This window comes from Alligator sinensis, unplaced genomic scaffold (assembly GCF_000455745.1).
Source record: "Alligator sinensis unplaced genomic scaffold, ASM45574v1 scaffold2034_1, whole genome shotgun sequence".
NCBI classification, from domain to species: domain Eukaryota; kingdom Metazoa; phylum Chordata; order Crocodylia; family Alligatoridae; genus Alligator; species Alligator sinensis.
The window spans coordinates 109,790-120,852 of NW_005843368.1; the positions used below are offsets into that span (position 1 = coordinate 109,790).

At 44.8% G+C, this 11,063-nt stretch overlaps 1 protein-coding gene across 1 annotated transcript; it reads left to right on the forward strand.

Moving 5' to 3' along the window:
- Window positions 1-432: 432 nt before the first annotated feature.
- LOC102372785 (olfactory receptor 6B1-like) lies at window positions 433-1,380 on the forward strand. The gene has a single exon (XM_006038497.1). It carries the CDS (start codon window positions 433-435, stop codon window positions 1,378-1,380), a length of 948 nt encoding a protein of 315 aa, XP_006038559.1.
- Window positions 1,381-11,063: the final 9,683 nt, after the last annotated feature.

Sequence of the window (11,063 nt, forward strand, 5' to 3'; positions counted from 1 at the left end):
GTGGTGGGTTATCTAGCAAAGGCTAGAAAGACCCAGGCATCTTCAACCTAGTCTGTTCACTACCAGTGGCATATATAGACTTCTTTGTTAATCCTCAAATTGAATTGTTAAGCAGAGATGGGTAGAGGTCCTTTCTCTTATGAAGAGTTTATCTAAAAAAAAAATATGTTGGAGAGCAAGATACATCTAAATTGCGATTTCCAGTGGAGTTTAATCATTTAAGCGCCCAGCACCTTAACTCCTTTTGGCATCTTTAAAAATCCCAACCTTGCTCTCCTTTCTCTCCTTTGCTTGTAAATGAACAGTTTTGTTAGAAAACCAAGAGCCCTTAACAAATTCATCATTTTTTATTCAATCAGTTTTAAGTTGTCACCAGGATACTTATTTGATTGTTTTAACAACTACAGATAAAGTGCCTGAAATCAAGCTGGGATGGAGAACAGAACTGGCATCAAAGAGTTCATCCTTCTAGGATTCTCTTACGGGCTGGAGTTCCAAGTCTTGCTCTTCCTGGTCTTTCTGGTCACCTATACGCTGACAATAGGTGAGAATATGCTCATCATTTTTGTGGTGAAGAAGAACTGTCATCTCCATAAGCCCATGTATTTCTTCCTCTGTAACCTGTCCTTCCTGGAGATCTGGTATGTCTCGGTCACCATGCCCAAGCTTCTGGTTAGCTTGTGGTCACAGAACAAGAGTATTTCCTTCCCCAGCTGCATGACCCAGCTCTACTTTTTCATTTCTCTCATATGCACTGAGTGCTTCCTCCTGGCTGTTATGGCCTATGACCGCTACTTGGCCGTCTGCCACCCACTGCGATACCCAGCTATCATGACCCACCGCCTGTGCTTGCAACTGGCAGCTTCCTCCTGGGTTGGCGGCTTCTCCATCTCTGTGATCAAGGTGTTCTTCATCTCACGTCTGTCATTCTGTGGCCCCCAGATCATCAATCATTTCTTCTGTGACATCTCCCCAGTGTTGAACCTCTCCTGCACCGACATGTCGCTGGCAGAGATGGTGGACTTTGCACTGGCTATGGTCATCTTACCAGTTTCACTCTTTGTCACTGTCTTCTCATATCTCTGTATCATCACTGCCATCTTGCGAATCCCCACTGCTCAGGGGAGGCAGAAAGCCTTCTCCACCTGCACCTCCCACCTCACAGTAGTTCTCATCTTCTTCTCAGCCACTATCTTCATTTATGCTCGGCCTGGAATGATCTACCCTTTCAATCTCAACAAGGTGGTTTCTATCTTTTATTCTGTAATAACTCCAGCACTGAATCCTCTGATCTATTGTCTGAGGAACCAGGAGGTAAAAAATATCCTGAGGAAAACCTTAGGCTGGAACTTTTACCTGTCTCACAGGAGAAACATGTAGACTAGGATTCTCAGAGAAGCCAGAGGAAGGCTACGACAGACCATGGTTTTATTGTAATATTTCTGATTTAAATGTGTTCATGTTATAATAATGCTGCATGCCTCTGTTTCCCGGATGAGCTTGTACATGGGGAATGAAAAGTTTTATGATATTTGAAACCACAGTTGTGGGGATCTGCCTAAGTGATCCATCAAAGACTAATGAGCTATCAAGTGACAAGGAACTAATTTTCCTAAGTTGACACAAAATAAGTAGAATTCAGGCTATTTGGACCTTTCTCCCTGGCATCCAGGAAAGATAGAGATCCTGCTCTGAAAGGTTCTTCTTAAAGGCAACCTTTGACCGGGGCTTGCTACCAGGGTAGGCTATACAACATGGCGCTTCCCATAGCAGGCAGGACCTTTCCCATAGCAGGAACTTGGACCCTGTACGAAGGCATGTCCATCTTTCCAGGAGAATTTCCCCTCTCTCTTTTTTTAGGGCTGTCCCTTCAGTTTTATCCCCCTACCCCCTACTTTCCCTCTCATAGTATCATGGTATCATAGTAGCTAGGGTCAGGAGGGACCTGAACAGATCATCTAGCCTGACCCCCAAAGTGATCTCCATTCTCTCTAGGCAATAAGCTCCACCCTTTCCACCAAGCTGGAGAAACTTGTGGTTTTATTGTGAATCTTACAGTATAAGGTGTTTTACAGAAAGTCCTCATTAGTAGGAGCCTCATTTTGCATTAAAAAACTCAAATTTCTAGACCTCACACTTAAACCCCTAAGTGCCACTTAGGCATCTTTTGGGTGAAATGGAATCAGACCCTTGTAACACTACTACTGGGCCTGAGGATATTGTTCCAAGGATAAATACGTTAAAGAGTTGGGGTATACAGATCCCACTGTGATAGGGAGATACTCAACAAGGGCACCACCATGCTCAACTATTACATTAATTATAAAATTATAATATTATAATTATTCATGCATGTATTTTCCAGTTTGTCTTACAAAATGTGTTTCCAATCACGTCGTTTTTGATGCACTGTAATAAATATATCTGTTTTCTTAAATGGGGTTTTACTTAAATTCAGAAAAGTCATGGAGGAATACCTCAAGTCTAAAAAGGATGAGAACTACTGGCCTAGGCATTGTGGATTTTGTTTTAGCCAATCAAGGTTTTTTGTTTAAGGAATGCTCACTGCAGGTCACTTTGGGTGTACTCCATACCCCTCGATAAGGTAAGTCCCTGCCAGGAAGCTAATTCAGAAGATAGCTCTGTGAGGAGGCCACAGATAACTAGGGTGGAAGATTAGAGACCTAAGAGTCAGGTCTCAGAGACCAAAAAGCCATTGGCTCATCCTCTCTAGAAGCTACATTTCAGCTAGGTTCAGGGTGTCTTCCTAGAGACTCTTTAAAAGTGGGGATGAGGGGGCCAGGTCCCAATCAAGAGCTCCCCTGGGGAATTCATGCTCAGGTCGGACTCCTGAATATTGGGTTCAGCTTGTGAATTAGTCACTGTCTCCTTTGTGTGGCCTTGAACAAGTTACTTGATCTATCCTGTGCATTAGTGCTGCCTTTCTATACAATGGAAATAATATTTCCCTGTCTACAGGAGTGTTGCAAGGACTAAATCTGTTACTGTTATGAAGTGCTCTGATAATGTTATAATGAGGGGCATAGGACTTTAGTGGTGGAATATTTCCTGACAAATTTCAGCAGTGGTTTGGGTGCCCAAGTCTGTAATGGTCTTCAGAAAATCATGGTCATTAGGCTAAGAATTTTCACCACCACTTACAAAGTTGGACTAAAATTAGAAATTGGTAGGAACCGATATACAATGCATTGGGGTGACCCGTAGCACATTGATTCCAAGAGCTATAACCACCAATATAGCTGGAGAGGATGGTCTCTTGAGCTGGTTAACTTACTGGCCTTACTACCACCTTCCTGTGAGACCATGGGTGAGTCCCTCAGCACTTTTGACCCCGATCAGTGAAGCTGGATGGTAATTCTTTCTTGTGACAGCTGTCTTCAGATTTTTAGTGGTGTTTGAAGCTCATATTCCACTGAAATTCAGTGGCAGCTGGGCATGTAATTCTTTTACTAATCTGAATATCCCAAGCTTAGAATACATCAGTGCTAGGACCTGGCTGGTCAGGCCTGGAGGCCAATTGGGGAACCAAAGATAGGAGACTGAGGTAAAAAAAATGAAGTCAGAGAAGGTAGGCAGAATAAAAAGTGAGCCAAATCCACAAGTGAGCCAACTCAGAGCTGCAGGAGGTCAAGAAGCAAGAAAGTTAGAAGAGTGTGGTTTTGAACGAGGAAGAGATCTATTGCCCAGATGCTTCCTCTTCCTGTCTCTGGTTTTATAAAAAGGAAGTTGATGTTGGTGATGAGAGCCATCCACTCATATATTATAGATTTTTTCCCCCCTGATAACAAGAAGGCAGTGGGAAATACACGTGGGGACATTATTACAGAAGACACGGCTGTAAAGAGAACAATGATTGATGCCCATCCAGGTCCAGTGGAGTTAGGGCACAAAAAAACTAAAACAAAAAGAAAAAGGAAATCTACCTAACTCTAATGATACTTAAACGAAACAAGCTGCCTATGGAGATTCTCAATAAAGTTTTGCAGGAATGAGTTAGACAAATATCTGTCAGGAAGCAGCCAGGTCTATATGATGCTAACTCAGTGCATTGTGGGTAGACTAACATGACCTCCTGTAATCCCTTTCAATCCTACATTTTTATTCCTCATTTCAACCCCGAAACACTTAACATGTTCTAGTAGGCCGGACTATTATGTGCATTTATTACAGCTCCATCAGGGCCCTGCCTGTATCTTGCAAAAATGAAAAGCAACAAGAAAATAAGAAGACATTTTCCTTGTTGCCATCCCTCTGAGACCTTCTCTTAACCCACCACTTCCCTCACTGCTAATATATAGTACAGCAAATGGACCTTTGTCCCTACACTTAAAACACCCCCCCGTAAAAAAGAAAAAAAAATCCCACAGATCCATCAGACTACACAGATGTCCCACTTATTTACCCCTGTTTAACAAAGACTCCAACTTTTTTTTTTGCCTTTGCCAAGACACTCAAAGAGCTGCTGCTTATAAGCAGGCAGCCGTATGTATGTAGGCAGATGGAACCAGCTGGGGGTAGTTAAGCTAGTGGCAGCCAGGCCCACTCAGGTAACCAGGGACAGCTGGGAACAATTTATACTGCCTGCTGCTTTGACTCTTGATTGTTTGTCACCTAAAACACTCCAAGAAGCACAAGCAGCCAGACCACCTAGATATTTGCACTCCTGGCTTCTCCCCCATCATGCCCATCTAGATGCCAGGCTCCTAGGATACTGCAATTCAAGTCACCAAACCTCCCACCCCAAGTTCTTCCCAAGCACACCAAGTAACACCCCAAATTCTATCAGGCATTTCTGAGAGAGGTTATCTCCACAGTTACCTTATGGACACACTGAACCAGACCCCAGAAATCCTCAGCCATTCCCATTAAAATGCCCATAACCCTATCTTCCCCACAGTTATGTCCAGCCATCTCTCAAAAACCCCTCTCATATATTCCCACCCAGTTTGCCCATCCCCCTGTGACACAGGCTAAGGCCTCCTAGACACATGGAGTGTACAGGAAGCATGGTATCCATGAGACTCTAGGTATAGCTAGCAGGAACTTCTAGATACCAAGAGAGGAGCAGACCAGCCACAAAACTATTGCAAGGTGTAGTAGGGCACTGGTTGTGCCTGCCACTTTAAGGGCCTGGAGCTGGCAGCCACCAGGTGCCTGATGAGGGCAGCCATTTTGGAGTCAAGGGCTGTCTATATAAACAGGGCAGTTTGGCTGCTGGAGGTCAGGCAACAACATCGCCTGGCCGGAGGGCTGCTGAGATCATCTGGAGGTACGGGAGGAGCTGTAGGGGACGGTAAGGAGGCTCCTGGTCCTGGGCATGACCTAAAACTGCACCCTGCTGGGAGTGGGTGGCCTGGTGGGGCTCTCAGTGGCGTGGGAGCCCCCAGGAAATGCCAGGCCAGTTACCATCCCAGTGGAAGGCAGGTTGGGGCGCCTTAAACCCTAGCCCCCACCACCAGGTGGGTAAACTCGTTTGTGTGAAGGGTCCAGAGGGCAGACCCTGGGAGAGAGTGAGGGGCTAGAGACCCAACCTGAGCAAGAGAGTACTCTCGACTGGCCCATGCTGGGGCCAGAACCAGGATGGTCAAAAGGGCCAGGGGCCCACTGTGAGGGACACCCAAGAGCCGGGGGCCTGGGGTCCCAACTGGCCTGGAGGTGGGCCAGGGCCGGTAGCTGGAGATCCTGGGGGGGGACCACACCTGAGAGGGGAAAATGGTTTCAGGGGACTAGGTAGCCTGAATGAAGGTGGAGAGGCCGTCTGAGTGGAGAGATCATGGAGGGGTCCTATTAGGATGATTCTGGGGCCCAGCGTGGGGCCAGTGATTATGTGAACATCAAGATGCCATCTGTGAGGCTTGGGCTGCAGTATAGGGGAGGAAAGGAGCCACAGAGGGCGCCCCCTGGCATTGGGGCACCAAAATGGGCAGCCTCCTGCTTAACTGACATCCATTAATAAATCAATTAACATCAAGGCATGGCAGACGAGAAGGTGGGCGGTTGCCCCAAGAACAGGTGGGTGGGCCACAGAGATTGGTCCTGAGTAGGCCCCCCTGTTACACAAGGGTAACAGTAAAACTTACCTCTTACTTTAAATATATGTATATACATTTCTGTATGCGATAAAGCGTTCTACATTACAACCCTCAAGATACTACAGCCCCCAGATCTCTTGCAGTCATGCCCAGCCAAATTTTGGAACCCCTAACTACTTCCATTCAGTCTCACTCAGACACATCCTCAGCTTCTCTACAGTCACAAAGCAAAGCTTCAGATCCTGTTGCCCATCCCCACCCTAGCATCTCTCTAACCACACACACAGCCAACAAAATCCAAAATCCCTTCAGCCACTCCTACAAATATATGCACATACATATCCAAATAAATATATTGCTAGTAAAATGCTGTCTCCTTACTCCAATCCAGACACACACAGAAAATGTAAAGGGTCCTTCAGCTATTCTCACAGGCAAAGCACTCGGATAGTCCCTAACCAGGTTTTCTCATCTGTGTACCCAGCAAGACCTTAGAGCTCCTTGGTCACTTCCACCTAGAGAAGCTACAGGCCAGCTTCTCTACAGGCATACTGAGGACAATGCCTTCATCTGAGCATCAAGATCCCCCCCCAACTCCAGCTCCATCACAAACTTAGTCTCACAGGCTCAACTCCTCAGCCTTCCAGTATAACTTCCGAACAGGTAAACCTTCTGGCATGCCAAGGCAGACTCCAAACATCTTCACAGGCTTGCCTCACCAGATCTCAACCTCCTTCAGCCGCTCTGATACAGATCTTCCAGACATGCCCATGCTCAGTTTCCACAGAGGCAAGCACAGCCAGCTATCAAGCCCATTATCAAGCCCAATCTAGAAACCCACACCTCAGATTCCCAGTTCCAAGATATTTGCACTGGAAGGACTCTGCGTGCTGTACTACTGATATCCAATAAAATGTTGTTTTGTTGGAGAAGAACTGACTGTTTCACTGCTTGGGACTGTGGGTGCATCCCTTTGCCCATTCAAAGGTAAAGTCCTTTTCTCAGGAGCTGAATCAGAAAGTAGCTTTCTGAGGGAGGAACATGGATAACCATGGAGGGACAGGGACTGAAAAGCTTGGGGTCTCAGAGTCTGAGGAGCCTGGGGCTCACTTTACTCCAGAAACTGTCTGGGGAAACTTCTGGGCATGATCAGGGAGATTAGAGAAGGCTGAGGGTCCTGAGCAAGCACTCCCCTGGGTGCATCCATGACAGACGTACTTCTCAACTTCTTACCAGTCAGTCCTGCTCAGAGTCCTGCCTCCCAGCCACTTCCCCCCCACCATACCTGACTTCATCTTTCCTTCACTTACTCTCAACCCTTCACCCCTGTTCTGTTTCCCTCCACCCCCAAACCCACCATCTTCATCTTTCCCCCTGCCCAGCCCTGAAATACCCAGCACCTCTGCTTCCCCTCTGATGCCACTACCCAGATTCCAGAGGTCCTTCAACTACTCCCATTCCTCAACTTCCCCCATCGGGCACCTTTGCCCCAACACAGCAACTACCTCCTAGAGATCCCAGTTTCCTAGCACCTGGCTTCTTACATGTACCTCCATCATCCCCTTCTCACCCAGCTTCCATGTCAGAAGGCAATACACAAGTTATAAATCAATGTCAGAAGCCAATACACAAATTATAAATCAAATTATTTCTATTAAATCCCACATATGGTCCAGCATAAGACCCGTCAGCAATAAACATTTATCAGAACTGGAGCCTATAGATGGTCCAAAAGGGTACTAGAAAGAAAGGAATTTTCAAAGACTGCTAAAACTTACAACAGAGTAAAATAGAATTGGTATTTGGGTACCTAACACCTCTAGGGGCGGCATTAAAGCTGTTCCCTCAAAGCTTTTTCCTTTTCTTTTTTTTTGTTTGTTTGATGCTGGTAGATGTCCACACACGTGCTTTCAGAATGCAGTGCTGCCAACTCTCAAGATTTTTGGCGTTGTTCTTAAAGGCTGCACTTTGGGAATGTGAAAACCTTAACTCTTTCTTTCATTTTTTTACATATACGGTAAAAAGTGTTAACCAGCATTTTACTAAGTGGAATACTCTATTAACTGGAATTTACAATATCCCCCAATACAAATCCTCACTTTAGCAACTGCAGTCTTTGCCAAGTCTATCCAGCACATGCATGCATATCAAGTATTTGTACTACAAGCATGACACTGTCTTCTGTATAACACTCAGATAACCAGAATTTTTAGATAACTGGCACCCTCTCCTTACCCCACTCATGCCAGATAACAAAGCTTTTACTCTGTGTGTATGTGTGTGCATGCGTGTGTGTATGTGTATATGTGTGTGTGTGTAAGAAAGAGCTAAGGTTTTCATATTTCTGAAGCACAGACTTTAAAAACAACACCAAAAATCTGGCAATACTGAGAATGTTACTTAGCACCCTCAAGATTTCCAGGCCCTTACAAAATGCCTACTAGATTGGGGTCTCAGTCCTCAGATGAGGGCTCACAGGAGCTGCTACCATCTAAGTGAATACAGTATAACTTCATAAATCCGGATATAAAAAACCCAGAATTCTTGGAAATCTGGCACTTTTTAAAAATACACTACATTGGGGAGTAGCAGCAGTCAGTCCTGGAGCAGTGGAGGGGGAAGCTTGCATGTGGCAGGTGCCACCGCCAACCACTGCATGCGGTTGCTACCCCGGGACCGGCCGCGGCTACCCCCTTCTTCTCCCCCATTCCACAACCGATTGCTGCTCCGGTTTCAAAAATCCAGAATTTTAACTTTTCTGGCAGGTGCTCGGTCCCAAGCATGCCAGATTTATGAGGTTATACTGTAATAATAAAAATAGAATTAATTTTTACATAGTTCATCCTGCCACACTTGCCACAATTTCTTGTTCAATTCCTGTTAAACTTGCCCAGGGAAACTCAGCTGCTGACTCTTTTGCAGACTCTACCTTCTCTCACCTCCCTGTCTGGGGCTTTAATTGCAGATGTGTAAATTAAAAATGTTGCAAATAATTGAGTTTCACTCAAATTCCAGGAAAGGCACAAAGGGATTGTGGTTTGATGCTTAATTCAATTAAGGGTTCTGGCCAGCCTAAGGGAGACCCACATTAAGCGGGTGATTGGATCTGAAATGCCCAGCAAAGGGAGTATCAATCGCTGAGGTTAAAACCCCATCAAAGGTGCACAAGCTAACATTGCTGAGTCTATCTAATGATCCCCCAAAGAGCAGGCAGGGCTACATTGCTTCCTTATCTCAGCTTCTTTCTTTAATTGAAGGCAGGACAAGCAGGGTTCTAACAAGTCCCTAGGGAGTCGCAGAGAGGCAGAAGCCAACATTAACATGCCTTTACATCAAGAAAAGTGTTAGCATCATTACATACATACCTAAAGAGGAAAAACAGTGGTTTGTGATTTTTTTTTCCCCCAATACCGAGGGACAGATGAGTCAGTGTTCACAGAAATAATGATATTGGGGCGTGGGGAAGAGGAGGCAGTGTTTTTTATTGGAACAAATGCATTGTTGAGAGAGTTTCAAGCACAAAGTACTCTTCAGGTCAGTATTTGTATAGCATTATACTAATCTAGCCAAAAGCAAGGTGAATGTCCACTACACAATTCCAAGCCTTTTTGTTATGACATATTATTTAGTAATTGAGTTTACAAATAGTTTAATATCATATTCTTATTATTACCTAGAAGACAGGGAAGCTCTGCCTCTTATAGATTAAAAACCTCAGAAATGCATTGGCAAGTCTGGTGTTGATCTGTTCCTGTTTGCTATATAAAACACAGGTAAGATGGTTCCTCTGTTTCTGGGAAAGAATGAAGTAGAGCTGGTTAGAAAGGACTATGTGGTATGTAAAACAGAGTGGATTGGCCACCTGGAGGCCCTTGGGCATGATATTCATCCACTTGCATCTCATCAGAAAGAAGATTTCCCAGTGTACCTGAACAAGCATTTTATGTACAGTGATTGTAGTCCATTTCATTCAGCTGGACATGGTGCCATCCATGAGCAGAGAGAAGGAGTTAGTTGTATTAGTGTGAAGACAGGCAGACGCAGGACAGAGCTGCACTCTATAGAGTAACTTATGCAGATATACATAAATTTTCCTAAGCGACAACTTAGTTCTATTACATTCTTGTATGTAATAATACATTATTATATATAATACTATAATATAATTCTATGCATAGTCTATAAGATGCAACTCTGCTCTGCCTTCTGCCTGACTTCAGACTAATATAGATAACTGCCTCTCCCTGCTCATGGATGGCACCATGCTCAGCTGAATGAAGGGGACCGAAATCCATCTCTCAGCTGCCCTTAGGGATCATGATGGGATGTAAGGGAAAAGACAGTCCCTAAAGTATATAGGGCCCAGGCTGTTTAGGGCACTGTACGTGAAGACCAGCACCTTGAATTGTGTCTAGATGTTTATGGAAGCCAGACTCTGGACCACTGGAGAAATGTACTCCAGGTGATCCACCCCCATTGGTGGTGAGCTTTCTTAGGTATGCACATTTTGGTGTCCACACTATGCAAAGAATGGCCAAAAATAATCAGGTATGTAGTTAGAAACCTGACAAAAGGAAATACAGTTCCTCCTGAACTATGATCCTATTCCAGCCTGCTCATGGACTTGAGAAAAACATTCATGCATGAGTTTTTATAACATATCTTCACCTTACTCTTAAGAATGAGACACAAAAATGCAGCAAGAAGGAGGAGAATCTGCCCATATTCAGTATCCACAGCAAACTGTATTCATAGACTTCAGTATTTACAGACTTCTACAGCTTCAAGCAGGATGGAATAGGATCTCATTTAGGAGCATAAGTGGACATGGGCACCTAGTAGGAACAATAGGATCTGGCTTTAGATGTCTAGAGAATTTTAGGGAAGTCTACATTGAGTGCAGGCACCTTCAAGGTTAGGTAGGGATTGAAAGAGGGTCATTTGGATGGTAGTTTTAGCATAGGGCATCTCAACTTTGCCCTTATCCTGATATAGATGTCTATATATCCG

Excerpts from the sequence above, each read along its gene's own strand:
- LOC102372785 (XM_006038497.1), top strand. The coding sequence starts at position 433 with ATGGAGAACAGAACTGGCATCAAAGAGTTCATCCTTCTAGGATTCTCT.